The following is an 18,438-nucleotide window of genomic DNA, read 5'->3' on the forward strand; positions in this document are numbered from 1 at the left end:
TCTTGCTCTTCCTTCACTATGGCACACGACCCCAGCCCCTTCTCCTGCATACCCTGGGATGGTTGTCTTCTGGTGGGTGGAGAACAGGGCTCCCAGACTGAGTGCGCTGTCTTTGCCCCACCCCCACCGGCTCCAGGAGAGACGGGCGCCATGGTGTCCTCCACCCTGAAGCTGGGCATCTCCATCCTAAACGGAGGCAATGCAGATGTGCAACAGGTAACAGGAGAAAGGACCTGGGAGGAAAGCACAGAGCTCTAGAAGCTCCCGTGTGACTCCCACTTTCCCTGATGCTCCCGCCCCCTCTGTAGAAAATGCTGGATTATCTGAAGGACAAGAAGGAAGTGGGCTTCTTCCAGAGTATCCAGGCGCTGATGCAAACATGCAGGTAGGGTCTAGCAGACCTCCGGTGGGTTAAACACCTTCGGTGTGGCTGAGACCCCGCCCCTGGTACCACCTCCAGGAACGCGGACCCACTCTAAGGTGTACTGGGAGGCGATTATCACAATAGTAAGAACGGACAGCTGGAACCAGAAGCTTGTAGTGAATTCAGGGGGCATTCAGGCAGCAAGGAATCGGGGCTCTCTTCTGATAACCCCCATTCATGTGACTGCTACTGTCCACCTTTGTTCTCTTCTGTCCACTGACTTTTCCTCTCCACCCCCTGAAGCTTTTGCTGAGGGTTTCTGTTTTCTCCTGATTCCAGCTTGTTGTACATATGTCATTCCAGCCCCACCTTACTTGACAGCGGCTGCCACATGTCTTCTCTCAGTTCTGTTTGTGCTTCTGTGCTTCCTCTTGATTTCAGCTCATGCATGCTTTACCGTGGCTCTCTGTCCAAACTGGGTGTGTGTGTGGGGGGGGGGGTAGGGGTTGCCTACGGGGCTCTGGAAGAGCGGGGCAGAGGCCTTAGCCCATCTGCCCCATCTTTCCTTTCTTTCTCCCAGCGTCCTGGATCTCAATGCTTTCGAGAGACAGAACAAGGCAGAGGGGCTGGGCATGGTGAACGAGGATGGAACTGGTGAGGCCCTCTCTTGGGCTTCCCTCTCCTGGGACGTCCTCTTCCTTCGGGATCGCCCCCTCGCCCACATTGCCCAGAGCTCCCTTCCTCCAAGACATCCCCCACCCTACGACCATTGCCAAGTCCCGCCCCCCCCAGAGTGATCCCCAGTTGTGCCCCCACATTCCTCCAGGGTCTCCCTCCTCAGGGTCCCCACCTCTGGCTGTCCTTCCGTCCTGTGTTCTCCCCCTGCCTCCCATCACCACACCGACCGGACCCTCCACACGCACCAAGTCTCCCCCCCCCCCACCCCCGGTTGCTGTTCTCATTAATGCCCCTAATCCAGGTTAATTGAGTCTCCTCTTTGCCGTGTTGTGATGTGTCTAACTTTTCTGCCCTGATCCTCGCCTCCTGCCTCTCCACCTCTACTTGTCCATCTCTTTCTCTTCCCTCTTTCTCTCCCTCTGCTTTTACCCCCCACCCCACCCCATCTCCTACTCTGTCTCCTTATGGCTCTGATCCTCTGTGGTCGCTCCTCTCTCTGTGTTGATGTCTTCGTCCCTGACTGTGTCTGTGTCTGTCTCTCTGTCTCCTTCCTGTCTCTCTTTTGCCTTTTCTCCTGCTTCCTCCTCCCATCCTGTTGGCTGCCCCAGTCATCAATCGCCAGAACGGTAATTCCCCCAGCCCATTCCCCTTGCTATGCTACTGCATCCCTCCCTTCTAACCCCCCAACCGCCCCCTCCACCTGGGGGCTGAGGATCTGGGACATCCAGGGAGGGAGGAACCCTTCAGTGATGGCGTCATGCTCGCAGAAAGTCTTGAGCCGGAGACCAAGACTCGGGTCCCAGATTAGCCACTAACAACAACTGGAGACTGTGAACAAGTCTCTTACTTTCTATAAGCCTGCTCCCCCCTGTGTAAACAGATGCTAGAGAAGATGGCAAAGATCCCTTTCCAGCTAGACGCTCTCAGGCTTCTAGACCCAGATTCGCAGTCCCGGGGTGGGGTAATCCCCACTGCCGCGCACCCTGCTCTCTGCGCCCGCGACCCCAGATTGGTCAAGTCTGAAGTTCCCATTCGCCAACCAGATTGGTTGCCCCCAGCATCCACTCTGATTGGTGCGCGTGCCTCCTCTGCGCCTGCTCTGGTTGGCCCATTCCTGTCTAGCCTCCCTCTCTCTCTCTCTATCTCTTTTCCCTCCCCTAGAGCCCGTGGTGATTGGCTTCTTTCAGATGCCCATTCGGATTGGCCTTTGTTTACACACCTCTGCCCCGCATCTCCTGGATTGGCTGCTTTCAAGGCATCTGAGCCAATTGGCTGGCTTTCGATCCCACTCCCTGTCCAATCCCCTCCTGCTTAGAGCCTTTGCTTGAAAGTGACTCCAATCCCCATAATCCATTAACCCTACCTACTCCAGGCCCTGGATGGGGCCAAGGGAGATACCAGCTGCCTGAACCTCTGCTGGGTGGGCAGACATTCCTGACGTCATACAAGTGGTGATGTCAGAGGGACAATGATGTTTAGAAAGAAGCTTGAGGCCCCAGCTTCATGACACAGGGCCCCTCTGGTCTTCATCTGCTGATGACTCTGAAGCCGGGTCTCCCTGGTGTCATGGAAGCCGGTGACCCTCACAGACTCTTTGAAGTGGCAGCTGCTCCTCCCTACGTAGCTTTGTGCATGTGTGTGGAGTGTACAAGGGCCGTGTGCATGCAAATGCTCGGTCCTGCCATCTCTGACCCCCTTCTGGGCCCTGTCCCCCTCTTCTCCCCCTCACCCCAGGAGAGAAGGTCATGGCAGATGACGAATTCACCCAAGACCTGTTCCGATTCCTACAACTGCTCTGTGAGGGGCACAACAATGGTGAGGAGGAGGGGTGGGTGGAAGGGTGAGTGGAAAGGAGCCAAGGTTTGGGGTCAGTCTGCAAGGGTTGCCCAAGTTCGTCTCCTGGCCCCTCACCCCTTATGGATGGTGGCCTCACCAGCCATCCTTGACCTGATTGTCCATCCTTCGTTTTCAGCCATTATCAAGCCCTGTCCTCCCACCTTCCTAAATCCCCCCTCAAATTTCTGCAATCTGGCCACTTTGCTTCACTTGTACCTCCTCTAGCCAGTCCAGATTCCCCAAAACCAGGTTGTCCCCAAATCACTGTGAGCACCAGATGAATGCCTCGCCACATGTCGTGTTCCCCTACAGGGTAGGGAGCCAAAGTTTTGTAAATGTGGTGGATTTCTGTGCTTGGGTTGAATTTGTTAGAATCACTTCTTAATTTTGCTTATAAAATAGTTTGCCAGGCTGAAGTCCTTACAGATTCTTTCCGAACTCAAACAAGTTTTCCCAACTTTCATCCTGGCACACAGTTTCAGCAGATCAAGGATAACACAGCAAGCTAAGGAAATGCATCACTAACGAGAACATATAACCCTGTGTGGCCCACGTCGCTCACAACATTAAAAGGACAGTCAGAATTCTGTATGACAAACATTCTACCCAAGGCTGTTTCCTATAACAAGTATGCACAGTGTCAAGGTTGTGGTTATAACACATAGCAGGGGATTATGAAACCACAGACTGCCCAGAAACTACCTTTATCACAGCAGTGGGAGTAATCACAAATCTAACTTCCACAGAACCTGCACCCCATTTGGCTGGTGTTCACTACAGTGAACCCACTTGTAAATTTCTTTACTTTTCATTCTCTGTTCAATGGTGGGTAAGGCATGGTCAATGGCTTTCCATTCTCAAAAGCTCTTATCTCCACAACTTATTGATCTTCAAGGTTTATGTAATACTGTTGTGCCATGGGACAAGGATTTTCTCTCTTTAACTGTAATTAAGGTGGAATCCGTCTTTGGGGTTTTATTTTTATTTTTTTAAAAGATTTTATTTATTTGACAGAGGGAGAAAGGTCACAAGTAGGCAGAGAACCAGGCAGAGGTGGTGGGGGTGGGGGGAGCAGGCTCCCCTCCGAGCAGAGAGCCTGATGCAGGCCTCCATCCCAGGACTCTGAGATCATGACCTGAGCCGAAGGCAAGGCTTAACCTACTGAGCCACCCAGGCACCCAGTCTTTGGGGTTTTAAATGAATTTTATTCCCTGGATCTCTGATTTCTTGGAAACAAATATGTTCTAACAGGTGGAATTCCTCTCTCCTACCAAATTTGCAATCCAGTCCTCTGCATGAAGTTGTGGGTTCATTAGCCAGCCCAATCAAATAAATATTTGAGAGGGACCTGGGTGGCTCAGTGGGTTAAGCCTTTGCCTTCGGCTCAGGTCACGATCTCAGGGTCCTGGGATAGAGCCCTACATCGGGCTCTCTGCTCAGCGGGGAGCCTGCTTCCCTCTTCCTGCCTGCCTCTCTGCTTACTTGTGATCTCTGTCAAGTAAATAAATCTTAAAAAAACACAAATAAATATTTGAAATAGCTTTCAAATCCCAGATGCTTTGCATGTCTTGACTATTCGGTACCATTCAAAATAGGCAAAAGGTTTCTCTAATATATATGTCTGTGGCCATGTTCTCAGTTGACAGATCTCTTTACAGGAGAGGGAAGCTGTAAATGTACCCATTTAGGCATAGTAAATGCTCAATAAACTTGTAGTACCAAAGAATAAGTGGCTGATCTTCATCTTACATTAGCATATGGCATATGCTCAATAAGTACTTGTTGGATAAATGAATGAATAAATAACCAATCTTCCATCTCCCCCATCACATAGTAGGCATTCAATAAAAATTTTTGGAAACCAGTGGAAGACTAAATCTCCATATTCCCGTGATACACTGTATGTGCTCAAGAAACATATTTTGGGGGAATAAAATGAAGAAATGAACCTCTACCATATCTGGCATCTAGTAGGCCCTCGATAAATGGTTACTACCTAAATGAATAAATGACCCTCACCTTCCTCTGACACACAGTAGGTAGTCGATAAAGACTAAATAAACTAACGATGATTATATACCTTTGGCATACAACAGGCACTCAATAAACACTGATTACACACAGTAGACTCCCAATGAATGTGTGACTTTTTATCTCCCTAGATTTCCAGAACTACCTACGGACACAAACGGGGAACACGACCACTATTAACATTATCATCTGCACAGTGGACTACCTCCTGAGGCTGCAGGTGAGGCCAGGAGGCCGTCCAGGTGCGACCTAGCTCGCGGACTGCGGGGTCCACGAGTTGGCCAGCACCCCTTCACATCCCATTGGCCCCCAGGAGTCCATCAGCGACTTCTACTGGTACTACTCTGGCAAAGATGTCATTGAGGAGCAGGGCAAGAGGAACTTTTCCAAGGCCATGTCGGTCGCTAAACAGGTGTTCAACAGCCTCACGGAGTACATCCAGGTAGGGCCTGCCCGCTGGTGGGAGGTGAAATGCCCCTCCCCCCTCACTCCCGCTGGACCCCGCCCCCTGCCCGGTGCTCACTGCAGCCCTCTGCAACCCCCAGGGCCCCTGCACCGGGAACCAGCAGAGCCTGGCACATAGCCGCCTCTGGGATGCTGTGGTGGGATTCCTGCACGTGTTTGCCCACATGATGATGAAGCTCGCTCAGGTTTGGGCCCCTCTCTTCTTCATCCAGCTGTTGCTGGGCATCCCCCCAAGTGGCCCATTTCCAAGTCAGTTTCACACCCTAGCCTCCTGACATGTTCCAGACACGTTCCCTCCGGGTGGCCCAATCCATCCGCCTCCTGGATGGGCTCTCTGCATGACCCCATGTTCCCCACTGTCACCACCAGTAGGCTGGTCTCCCACTTCCACTGGTCTGATGTGTAGGCCCCGCCCCCTCCAGTCGGAGATCCTCTATGATTGGTTGGTGTTCTTTTCTCTCCGAAGAGCTTCTCTCAGATTCTGACACCCGGGGGGATAGAAAGGCCTCCGCTTTCTAAGTCAGGGATTGGGACTGAAGGAGGGCTTTGTTTCTTTATTCTGCCTGCGGCAGATGACGCCTATCTCGGGCACCCATGATGTAAGGCCCCTGTCGAGCCCTTTTCCCATTTCTAGAATCCTGTGCTCCCCTTACCCTACCAGCCCCCTCCCCTTTGCAGCCTGGTCAGTGTCTCGTGAACACCTTGTCTGTTGGCTCTGTTTCTGTCTGGTAAACATATTCAAGCTGCACCATCTCCATCCCGAACGTCATAAATGCCCCAGCTTCCCAGCAGATGGCACTGTTCTCTACACTGTATTCTCATTTCCCAGCCGGAAGCGTCTGGAGGGAGGGGAGGCTTGATCTAGTTATTCAAAGAGGCCACCGGGGCTGGCAGAAATCCTGTCTGTTGTCATCAGACTTTTTGAAAGGAGTTGAACTTGGGATGCAATTCCTCACTGTAAGTGCAGCCGCAGTTGTGTCGTTGGCGTGATGTTAAAAGTCTAGAGAATATCGGTGTTTTAGTGTAGAGTTCCAGACCCCGGGGTGTTAATTCATTAACCAAGGACTAGGGCTAGGTCACATGCGCTGGAAATCCAATGCAAAGTAGTGGCTTAAGGCGGGAAAAAGAATTCATCAGTTCACATCAGAGATCCAGGGCCTAGAGTGATGTCAGCAGAAAGGTCTGTCTTCTCTCTGGCTTCAGTCTCAAGCAGGCTCTCACACTGTCTGGAAAAACGATGCCCCAGGGTTCTATGCACCCCTGTAACTGCTCCAGAGCGCAGAGCACCCCTTTTCTATGAAAGCTCCTACTTGCAGTTCTCTCTGATTGGACTATTGGGTCACATGCTCATCCCTGAGCCAGTCACCGTGGCCAGGGGAAAGAGAGCTCTGATTGGCCAGATCTGGCCATATACCCGGCCCTGAAACCAGGAAAGCCGGGTTTAGCCCCACTTGATCTGAGAGTGCAGTTGTCCTGCGAAGCAGGGTGTTGGGTCAGACATCACCCGCAGACACATACCACAGGCTCCCATCCACATTAGGATCTTGAGATTCTGGTATGTTGGGATCTTAGAGTCAGAAGGCCGAGCTTTGGAACTGTGTTAGAATCAGGAACTTGAGAAGGAGCCTGGAATAGGGGAGCCTCACCTGCCATTTATCCAGTATCCTTCCCCCTCCTCTGCTGTACCCCCCCCCTCCTCTGCTGTATTAGGTAGAACCAGATGAGATGACCACTCGGTGGGTCAAAAATGCTCACATATTGCCAGTTTTATGTAGCTGAACTTGGTACAAATAGGGACCATGAGACAGAACTCTGACCGTGAAGGAAGCTTATGTAGGACTTACATGAGGCACTGTGACAGGACAGGCAGTGTACCCCTACCTTCTCCCCAGATTGTTCACCAAAAGGCACGTGGCTGAGTCCTCCCGCCTTTCTCCTGAACCCAGCACCTCGCTTTTTCCATCGCACATTCATTCAACAAACATATATCAAGCACCCTTCCATACGCCCCAAGCTTCTGCCTTCCCAGTGCCCCTTGGCTGCCAGCTCTTGGCCCCACATGTCACCTGTCAAGACTGCTTCCCCCAGAGTGCCTGCCCCACCCCCACAATCTTGTCTCTCTGCCCCTTCCCCTGCTTCCGAGGAACATGTCTGGACTCGGGTCCCCTCGGAGGTAAGAGGGGAGTGAGAAGGGGTCTTAGGCCCTGCAGGGTGGGTCAAGAGGGGTGGAAGCAGCTGGAAGTGGGGTAGGCATCTCTGCAGAGACCAGTCATCACATAACTGGGGTCTGGGGTCTCTAGGACTCCAGCCAGATCGAGCTGCTGAAGGAGCTGCTAGATCTCCAGAAGGACATGGTGGTGATGTTGCTGTCGCTACTAGAAGGTAAACCCCCAGCAGGTGGGGGTCTGGGGAGGGAACAAAGGGACCGACAAGCAGGGAATGGCCCTCTGAGACCCCAGAGACCCTAATCTTCAACTTCATCTGACATCGTGTCAAGGTCAAATGGGTTGGTGAAGGAGTCCCAGTAACGAGCTCAGCAAACACGTGCTGAGCACTCATATGCTAGGCCATGGCTGTATGTGTCTTAGATCACTGACTCCCCAAAGAAATCTCAATAAGGTGGATGGCCCTGATGCTTTTTAAAGTTTACGTAACTCATAGTTATTTATGTGTTTCCTTGTCAAATGTCTCAATTAGCTTTTGCTACCTAATGAATGTCCTCAAAACTTAGTGACTTAAAATGACCATAATTTATTGCTAATTAATAAAACAATATGGGGTGCCTGGGTGGCTCAGTCAGCGAAGCATCCAGCTCTTGAGTTTGGCCCAGGTCATGATCTCAGGGACATGAGATCGAGCCTGGCATCAGGTTCCTCACTTAGCGGGGAGTCTGCTGGAGATTCTCTCTCTCCCTCTCCTCTTCCTCCCGAATAAAGCAATAAATATTTTAAAAAATAAAATCTATATAAATAAATAAAAGTGAAAGGTATAAGAAGAAGCTGGAGCCAGTGGGATCCCACTTTACCACAGTCTCCACTCCTCCCTACTGTCTTATCTTTGGCCCTACCTCACTCCACTCTGGACCTGCTTGGCCTCAGAGGACTAGTGGAAGGCTTCGGTGTGTGAGCTCTGAGGTCATGAAGCTCTGGCTTCAAAGCCTCCTCACCCACTTGCAGGCTGGCATGTTGGGATCTTAGAGTGTGGATTCTGGTATGTTGGGATCCTGAGCATGTGACTTTCTTTGAGTCCCAGCCTCTTTCCTCCATACAAATGTATAGTAACACCCCTCCTCTAGAAGGATGAGAGCATGCCAACCCAGCACTGGGCATGGCATCTGGGACCTGCTGGTAGCTTCTGGCATTGGTATCTCTCTTGGTGACTCCCCCCAGCTGTCAGGGAGGGACCGACAAGGTTCTCACACGACACTGATGCAGGTCAGGAAATGAGCCGTGCCCTCCGGGGGAGGTGTGGGCGCTGGCCGGGGACACTTCCACCAACATCATGCCTGGAGCCTGGTGGCTCCCGAGCTGGGGAAGGAGGCCAGGTGGTAGGGGTCCAGAAAGCAGGCTGCCCCAGGCCACACTGACCGGTTCCTTGCCCACAGGGAATGTGGTGAACGGCATGATTGCCCGGCAGATGGTGGACATGCTTGTGGAATCCTCATCCAACGTGGAGATGATCCTCAAGTTCTTCGACATGTTCCTGAAACTCAAGGACATCGTGGGCTCGGAGGCCTTCCAGGACTATGTTACGGATCCCCGTGGCCTCATCTCCAAGAAGGACTTCCAGAAGGTGGGTGCTAGAAGTCAGGTGAATGGGGTGCCAAGTGGCAAGAGATGTCCCTCTGAGCCTCAGTTTCTTTACCTGTAAAATGGGGAGAACACCGTCTTTGGGGTTGTTTTGAAGGCAAAGTGCATGAACACTGATGAGAACCTTTATTTCTGTTATCATTATTCCTAGTCATAATTTTATCATCATTATCGATCACGGTCATTCCATTGAGAAACGTTTGTTGGATTTCTTCTCCATACTGGGTCCACTGCTGGTACCACGGACACAGCAATAACCGAGACAGATACGGCTCTGCCTTCATGGAGCTTATAGTCTGATGGGGAGGCGGTCACTAATGACCATTACAGGTCAAATAACGAGGTTTTTAGGAGGGAAGTGAAGGAAGCAGCCTATCCAGGAGCCCCCTCATCTGTCTGTCAGTCCTCCCACCCCAGCTCTCCCCTCTCTCCCTATGGAACTCCAGTTATGTCACTCAGCCTCTCTGAGACTCAGTTTCCTCCTCTGTGACACGGGACTAAGATAGTGACATTCACTGTCTCACAAGACCTCTGCGAGGCAGACAGCGTGTGGGCCGTTCCTGGAACACAGGGGCACTCAAGACATGCTCCCTACTATTATTCCTGCCAGATCTTTCCCCTCACCCTTCTGCTAACTGTTTCTTTGGAAATAACTTCTGACCTACAGAGAAGCCACAGGAACAATACATAGACTTTCTTTTTTTTTTTTTTTAAAGATTTTATTTATTTATTTGACAGAGAGAAATCACAAGTAGATGGAGAGGCAGGCAGAGAGAGAGAGAGAGGGAAGCAGGCTCCCCACTGAGCAGGGAGCCCGATGTGGGACTCGATCTCAGGACTCTGAGATCATGACCTGAGCCGAAGGCAGCGGCTTAACCCACTGAGCCACCCAGGCGCCCAATACATAGACTTTCTGATCACCTTTTCACCCCGACCGCCCAAATGCTCACATTTACCACATTTGCTCTCTCATGATTCTGCTTTTCTTCTACATACTTCAGTGTGTACCTCCTGAGAACAAGTTCTTTCTCTCTCATAACCCCAGAACAATTATGCAAATCAAGAAATTAGCATCAGTATGACTCAGCTAGCTACAGACCTTAATTCAGTTCTCACTCAGTGAAGAAATTGTTTTTCCTGCGGAGGAGGCAGTCCAGCGGTCAGGGACCACGTTTAGACATCCTGTCTCTTTGGCCTCCATCAATCCCGCACCCTTCCTCAGTCTATCCTTGTCCTTCATGACCTTGACATTTTTGAAGAATGGAGAGCGGTTTTTTAGAGAATGTTTCTGCCCTTGTCTTTCATGACCTTGACATTTATGAAGAATAGAGATCGGTTTTTTAGAGAATGTTCCAGAATGTGGGTTTGCCTGAGATTTTCCCCATGAGTCAATTCAGGTTGGACCTTTAGGCAGGAATGCAGTAGAAGTAATATGTCCTCACTGCATTCTGTCTGGGGGTTCTTCTTATCGCTATTGGCTTTAGCTTGGCTTGCTCGGTTCAGGAGGCATTTACCAGGGTCTCCGCTGCACGGGTACCATCATTCCCTCTCACCCTCTAGGGTTAGCATCTGTTGGTGATTCTTCCTGAAATGGGAATTACTGTGGTAGTTGACAAATGGTGGTGGGTTTTATTTTTAAAAATTTTTTAAACTTTTTTTTTGCGGGGGGGAGGTGGTAGGGGCCAAGGAAGAGAGAGAATCCCAAGTCAACTTCACACCAAGTGCAGAACCCTACATGGGGCTCGATCTCATGACCCTGAGATCATGACCTCAGTGGAAATCAAGAGTCCTACACTTAACCGTCTGAGCCATCCAGGTGCGCCAACATATGGGGGTTTCCTAACCTCACCATATCCTTTCTCTTTATTAGGTACCATTTTGCTGTACTTGTCCATCCATTTATTTTTATGTATCAGCGTAGTCGTTCTTACTTTAAGCTAGGGCTAGCCCCTTTAATAAACATTAAAAAAAAAATTTTAAACATTCAGGGTCTGCTCAGTTAAAAAGTATCTTCAGTGTCCCCAGCCTCCCAGGTGTCCTGAGAGCCTCCCTGTGTCTCTCCCCCTTCTCAGCCATGCCTTCCAAGGACTGTCAACCTCCACTCACTCCTTTCTCGCCTCCCACCCCCTTTCTGACTCAGGGCTTGCTGGCTTCGGTCCCTGTCACTCTTCTGAAACTACCCTGACCAAGATGGTCAGTGACGTCTTCACCCCAGTGACCTCTACACCCTGAATCTCTCCTCTGTTATCTTTGTGGCATTGGCCACTGTCAGCCATTTCCTCCCCTCCACAATATGTGCTTCCCTGTGCATCTGGGCCGCGCACTTGTGAGAGCCCTGCCTTCCCTGTCAGTCTCCCCGTCGCTTCACTCCTTGCTGTCCCCGAGCCGTCCACCTTCCAGAAGAGCTGATAGTTACCAAGGTCTCTCTCTGTGCGAGGTCCCTATATGTAAATGGATTAGGTCACATAGTCCTTAAACCAACCCTAAGTGGTAAGGACTATTTTTTATTCTCTCTCTCTTTTTAAAATATTTTATTAATTTATTTGTCAGAGAGAGAGGGCACATGTGTGCATAAGCAGGGGGAGCAGCCAGCAGAGGGAGAAGCAGGCTGCCCACGGAACAGGGAGCCTGATGCAGGACTCAACCCCAAGACCCCAGGATCATGACCCGAACTGAACGCAGATGCTTAAGTCACTGAGCCACCCAGGTGCCTCTGTTTTTTATTCTCATTGACAGAAGTGGAAACTGAGGCACAGGGAGGTGAAGTGCCATGCTCAGGGTCACACAGCTAATAAGCAACAAAGCTGGGATTAGAACTCAGGCAGTCTGGCTCCAGAGTGTACCGCCTCCAGACTCAACCATTACTCTAGTTCAATAAATAGTGTCCTTTCCCTCAGCATCAGGCCCTGGCTGGAAGTCCCAGCCCTACTCTCTGAGCCTGACAGTTTTTTTTTTTTTTAAGATTTTATTTATTTATTTGACAGAGAGAAATTACAAGTAAGCAGAGAGGCAGGCAGAGAGAGGAGGAAGCAGGCTCCCTGCTGAGCAGAGAGCCCGATGCGGGACTCGATCCCAGGACCCTGAGATCATGACCTGAGCCGAAGGCAGCGGCTTAACCCACTGAGCCACCCAGGCGCCCGAGCCTGACAGTTTTAAGGAGAGAATCTCAGCCAGGGAACCAAAAATCACCATGTAAGAACTAAAATACACCTCATTCATAACTTTGAAGTGATTCTTCTCAGAAAAGGAAAGCGTCAACAAAGTGAAAAAGCCATTTATGGAATAAGAGAAAATATTTGCAAACCATAGATATGGTAAGGGGCTAATATGGCAAGAAACTTACATAACTCAATAGCAAAAACAACAAAACAAAACAAAAACAACAACAAAAAAAAAAACCCCACAAAAACAAACCAAGTAACCTAATTTTTAATGGGCAGAGGTTCTGAATAGATATTTTTCGGAAGACATACAAGTAGCCAACAGGCACATGACGAGGTAGGTCCTCAAGGGGGCACCTGGGTGGCTCCATCGGGCAAGTGTCCAAATCTTGATCTCCACTCAGGTCTCGATCTCAGGGTCATGAGTCCGAGCCCCACGTTGTGTTCCGCACTGGATATGGAGCCTCCTTAAAAAATAAGTAAATACAAGGTGCTCCACATCGGTTGTCATCAGAGAAAATGCAAATCATACCCACAATGAGATAACACCACATACCTGTGAGGATGCCTATTATGAAAAAGGCAAGAGATAGCAAGTGTGGGTGAAGAGAAAGAAAAAGGAGCCCTTGTGCACCATTGGTGGGAATGTGAAATGGTGTGGCCACTAAGGAAAAACCACATTTTTTCCTTAAAAATTTAAATTAAATTAGAACTAGGAAATGAAATTAAAAATATAACTGCTGTCAGACCCAGCAGTGCTGTATCAGGGTATATATCCAAAGGAAACCAAACCATTGTTTCAAGGAGATATCTGTGCTGCCGTGTTCATTACAGCTATTATTCACAATAGCTGAGGTATGGAACTAACCTAGGAATGTGGTATGTAATGGACTGTTATTCTGCCTTTTAAAAAAAGAAGGAAACCTTGTCATTTGCAACAACATGGCTGAACCAGGAGGGCATTATGCTAAGTGAAATATGCCAGAAATGGAAAGACAAATAGTTCATGGCCTCACTTACATGTGAAATCTTTAAAAAAAAAAAAAAAAAAAAAAAAGAAAGAAACAAAAAACAAAAACAGAAACTGAACTGGTAGAAACAGAATAGAAAAGTAAGTGATGTAAAGGGCTCAGCCGTGGAGGAAATAGGGAGAGGTTGGTAAATGCGTACGAACGTTGAGTTATGAATTTAAGGGGTGCCTGGGTGGCTCAGTGGGTTAAGCCTCTGCCTTTGGCTCAGGTCATGATCTCAGGGTCCTGGGATCAAGCCCCACATCGTGCTCTCTGCTTGGCAGGGAGCCTACTTCCCCACCCCCCTCTGCCTGCTTCTCTGCCTACTTGTGATCTGTCTGTCAAATAAATAAATAAAATCTTTTTTAAAGAAAAGGGTGAATTTAGAAAATGAAATGGGTAAAGATCCCTCCTGACCAGAGCTTCACACACATGGTTTGATGTCATTTACACAACATTTTGTAGGTCAGTATCTCTGTGTCACAGAGTTATGATCTGTAATCTTGTAATTTGAACTGCAAAAATGTAACAATGTATGAAGTGGGAAGTCTCACTCCCACTGTTTTCTCAGCCTACTTCCCTCCTCCCCCGACCTCCCCCGCTGCTGTGAGTAACATTAGTTTCCTTTGTATCCTTGCATCTTTTTTTTTTCTTTCAGATTTTGTTATTTTCCTCCTTTCTTGCATAATTGGCAGTGAACTACATACATTGGTCCATATCACTTAATAATATATTCTGGAGATCAGAGAGAGACCTCATTCTTTCTGTACAGATGCCCAGTATTCCATTTTATGTATATATTATGGTTTCTTTGATGATTCTTTGTTGACAGACACTTGCTTCTCTCCTAGTCTTTTGCTTTTACAACTCGTGGACAGTTGTGCAAGTTGTGCACTGTACAAAGATACAGTTGGTAGCACAGATACTGTATATTTCTACTGCAAATTTCTAGTGGGTGGGAGTAAGTGTACTGAGGAAGGCTTCTTTTGGACTACTAGCAATTCCGGCTACAACAAATACCCTTGTACATAATGTCATTCTTTATGTGCAGTTACATCTAAGAATATACTTCTAAAAGCAGGATATCTGGATTAAAGAGTAAATTCATTTGTCATTTGGGCAAATTTTGCCCTCTGTTTTTCCCTCTCATTAGTAACCTATGAGAGTGCCTCTTTCCCCACAGCCTTGCCACCAGACCGCATTGTCAAATATTTGGACTTTTGCCAATCTGATAGGTGAAAAACAATATTGCTGTGCAGTTTAAGTCATACCTCCTGGTGTGAGTGCAGTGAAGCATCTTTTTCTGTTCTTTCTTTTGTATTGCCTATCCAGTGAACTGACTGTGTCCTTGGCTTATATTCTTTCTTTCTTATTTTTCTCCTTGAGTTCTAGAGCTCTTTATATATTAGGCTGATTATAACTTTGTTAGTTATAGGAGTTGCACCTGTATTTCCTAGTTCATCATTTATCTTTTGACTTCGCTTATGGTGTTATTATATATATATTTGGCTATGTGGAATACTTTGATTCTCATGTAGAAAGTCACTTAAAATATCTTATTAATTTGGGGGGCACCTGGGCGGCTCAGTGGGTTAGAGCTTCTGCCTTCGGCTTAGGTCATGATCCCAGGGTCCTGGGATCGAGCCCCGCACCGGGCTCTTTGCTCAGCGAGGAGGCTGCCTGCCTGCCTCTCTGCCTACTTACGAAAAATAAGTAAAATCTTTAAAAAATATATCTTAATAATTTTTAATGAAATAAGACAAGAATAAATTCTTCTTGTAAAGAAACTCAGAACTTACCACTGCGGTCGAGGTCACTTTTGGCTCCCACCCCCAACCCTGTTGTCATCCCACCTTTCCAAAAACTGCCATTGACAGCCACTCTGGTGTGCTTCTCTCCAGATGTTTATTTTTAAATTTATGTTTGTCCATTTTAAAAGTATAGCATTGTTGTCTGGTTTCCCAAGTCCTTTATGGTTGACAGATTTCACACTTTGCAAGGCATGTCTTCATTGATAAGTAAGTACTTTGCAGATTCTAAAACACCTATTACAGTGTAGAAAGCCCTTTCTGGTGGCTGAAGACACATTTCAGGCTACTAACTTATTCTTGGTCAGTACTGTTTTGGGGTTTTTTTTCCTATTATTATTTTTTTAATAGTCTGTAAATATTTTGGGGTATATCTCATAAGTTCATCCATTTAAAATGTACAACTCAATTTTTTTTGGCATATTCACAGAATTGTGCAACCATAACTACAATCTAATTTTAGAACATTGTAGTCACCCCAAAAGAGAAACCCTGTACCCTTTAGCAGTCACTTCCCATTTCCCCCACCCAGGCCCCTGTCAAAGGCTAATCTACTTTCTGTCTCTATAGATTTGCTTATTCTGGACACTTCGTATAAATGGAATTGTATAATAGATCGTCCTAAAAGACTTTTCTTTTGGGGCACTGGGTGGCTTAGTTGGTTGGGCATCTGCCTTCAGCTCAGGTCATGATCTCAAGGGTCCTGGGATAGGCTCCTGCGTTGGTCTCCCTGCTCAGGAGGAAGTCTGTTTCTCCCTCTGCTCCTCCCCCTGCTTGTGCGCTCTCTTTCTCTCAATTAAATGGATAAAATTTTTTAAAAAAACCTTTTATTTGTAAGGATACTTACTTTTCCTTTTATAATAACAAACCGTAATGTCATTATCATTCCTAACCAAAAAGGGAATAAAAAATGAAACAAAAAATATCCACAATTCTTTAAATCATCAAATATCTAGTCATTGTTCACATTTCCAAATCTCATAAATGTCACATATACCTTAAGAAATGTTTTCTGGGGGCACCTGCATGGCTCAGTTGATTAAGCAGCTGACTCTTGCCTTCAGCTCAGGTTATGATCTCAGGGTCTTGGGGTGGAGCCCTATGTTGGGCTGGGCTCAGCATGGAGTTGGCTTGTCCCTCTCCCTCTGCTCTTCCCCCCAACATACTCTTGCTCTCATGAATAAATAAAATCTTTAAAATAAATAAATCCTGGGGCGCCTGGGTGGCTCAGTGGGTTAAAGCCTCTGCCTATGGCTCAGGTCATGATCCCAGGGTCTTGGGATCGAGCCCTGCATCGGGCTCTCTGCTCAGCGGGAAGCCTGCTTCCCCCTCTCTCTGCCTGCCTCTCCGCCTACTTGTGATCTCTCTCTCTCTGTCAAATAAATAAATCTTTTTTTTTTAAGATTTTTATTTATTTAACAGAGAGAAATCACAAGTAGATGGAGAGGCAGGCAGAGAGAGAGGGGGAAGCAGGCTCCCTGCTGAGCAGAGAGCCCGATGCAGGACTCGATCCCAGGACTCTGAGATCATGACCTGAGCCGAAGGCAGCGGCTTAACCCACTGAGCCACCCAGGCGCCCCCAAATAAATAAATCTTTAAAAAAATATGGGACGCCTGGGTGGCTCAGTTGGTTAAACAGCTGCCTTCGGCTCAGGTCATGATCCCAGCGTCCTGGGATCGAGTCCCACATCGGGCTCCTTGCTCGGCAGGGAGTCTGCTTCTCCCTCTGCCTCTGCCTGCCATTCTGTCTGCCTGTGTTCACTCTCTCTCCCTCTCTCTCTAAAAAAAATAAAAATAAATAAATAAATAAAAATCTTCAAGGTATAAAAAAATAAACAAGGTACACCCATTGCAACCAGTTGATATTTCCTTAAACCTCCTTGTATCTACTGCTTCCCCGCCAGTACTTTTCTTTTTCCTTGTAGCTGATCTGCTAGGGACCCAGGTGTTTGGCGCTACAGAGGAGTACTCTCTGATAGAAATACAATGTGAGCAGGGCACCTGGCTGGCTCAGTTGGTAGAACATGCAGCTCCTGATCTCAGGGTCATGAGTTTGAGCTCCATGGTGGGAGTAAAGTTTCCTTAAAAAAAAGTTAGTAATGCAAGGGTGCCTGGGTGGCTCAGTTGTTAGGCATCTGCCTTTGGCTCAGGTCATGGTCCCAGGGTCCTAGGATTAAGCCCTGCATCAGGCTTCCTGCTTGGTGGGAAGCCTGCTTCTCTCTCTCCCACTACCCCTGCTTGTGTTCCCTCTCTTACTGTCTTTCTCTCTGTGTCAAATAAATAAGTAAAATCTTTCTTAAAAAGTTAGGAATACAGTGTGAGCAATATGCATAATTTAAATGTTTCTAGTACCCCTGCTTTTAAAAAGCAAAACACACGGGGCACCTAGTTGGCTCAGTTGGTTAAGCAACTGCCTTCAGCTCAGGTCATGATCCCAGAGTCCCAGGATCAAGTCCTACATGGGGCTCCCAGCTCCATGGGGAGTCTGCTTCTCCCTCTGACCTTCTCCCCTTTCATGCTCTCTCTCACTGTCTCTCTCTCAAATCAATAAATAAAATCTTTAAAAAACTTAAAAAGCAAAACACATGTGCATGAGGTCATTTTCAACAATATATTGTATTTAAACTCATAGATCCAAAATATTATTTCAACATATAAACTATATATATATATATATATATATATATATATATATATATGCTATTCCACATCTTACATCCTTTTTTCATGCTAAGTCTTTGAAATCCAGTATGTAAACCTCAATCAGCACCTGCCCTGATTCAAGGACTCAGCAGCCCCAAGTGGTCTTCGGCTCTCATTGGAAAATGCCTGTGCTGTTTGTAGAGGTTCCCACAGTTTCCATCTGGCTGAGCCAACCTTCTAGTGTCATGTAGCACGTTCCTCCTTCCCCTGTGTTTCCTGTAAACTGAGACTCCCGGTCAAGAAGTCCATCAGATGCAAGTTCTGTTTGGTTGGTTTGTTGCTTTGTTTTGTTGGCATATCCTCTGTGGCACTACCTACATTCATTAGGAGGTAAATCCTTCCCTGTTCTCTCTCCTTTGGTGAGGTCAGCAGCTACTGATGTTCGATACCCAGACATTTTCATGCACTAGCGATGGCAAAATGACGATATGCTCATTTTTGTTAATATTCTCATTTCTAGGGACTATTTGTCAAACATCACGTGGTTTCCTAAACACAAAGCTTCAGGCACCTTACAGATATGTGTTTCACAACATGCTTTTTGGTTTCTTTATGGCTTAAAAGGCAAGTTCA

General features: G+C 47.7%; 1 protein-coding gene across 2 annotated transcripts in view; it reads left to right on the forward strand.

Annotated features, from left to right (window-relative positions):
- The window catches only part of RYR1 (ryanodine receptor 1), a 109,839-nt gene that overhangs the window by 71,643 nt on the left and 19,758 nt on the right, over nucleotides 1-18,438 (forward strand). For both annotated transcript variants that reach the window (XM_045076770.1, XM_045076771.1), the window contains 10 exons: nucleotides 137-216; nucleotides 309-385; nucleotides 945-1,018; nucleotides 1,651-1,668; nucleotides 2,777-2,857; nucleotides 5,041-5,129; nucleotides 5,223-5,351; nucleotides 5,455-5,559; nucleotides 7,675-7,756; nucleotides 8,979-9,166. In XM_045076770.1, coding sequence (XP_044932705.1) covers nucleotides 137-216; nucleotides 309-385; nucleotides 945-1,018; nucleotides 1,651-1,668; nucleotides 2,777-2,857; nucleotides 5,041-5,129; nucleotides 5,223-5,351; nucleotides 5,455-5,559; nucleotides 7,675-7,756; nucleotides 8,979-9,166 — 923 coding nt within the window. The remainder of the gene's footprint in view (nucleotides 1-136; nucleotides 217-308; nucleotides 386-944; nucleotides 1,019-1,650; nucleotides 1,669-2,776; nucleotides 2,858-5,040; nucleotides 5,130-5,222; nucleotides 5,352-5,454; nucleotides 5,560-7,674; nucleotides 7,757-8,978; nucleotides 9,167-18,438) is intronic.

The sequence above is a fragment of the Mustela putorius genome, unplaced genomic scaffold, assembly GCF_011764305.1.
Source record: "Mustela putorius furo isolate JIRA1106 unplaced genomic scaffold, ASM1176430v1.1 tig00000196_pilon_pilon_pilon, whole genome shotgun sequence".
Classification (NCBI taxonomy): Eukaryota; Metazoa; Chordata; class Mammalia; order Carnivora; family Mustelidae; genus Mustela; species Mustela putorius.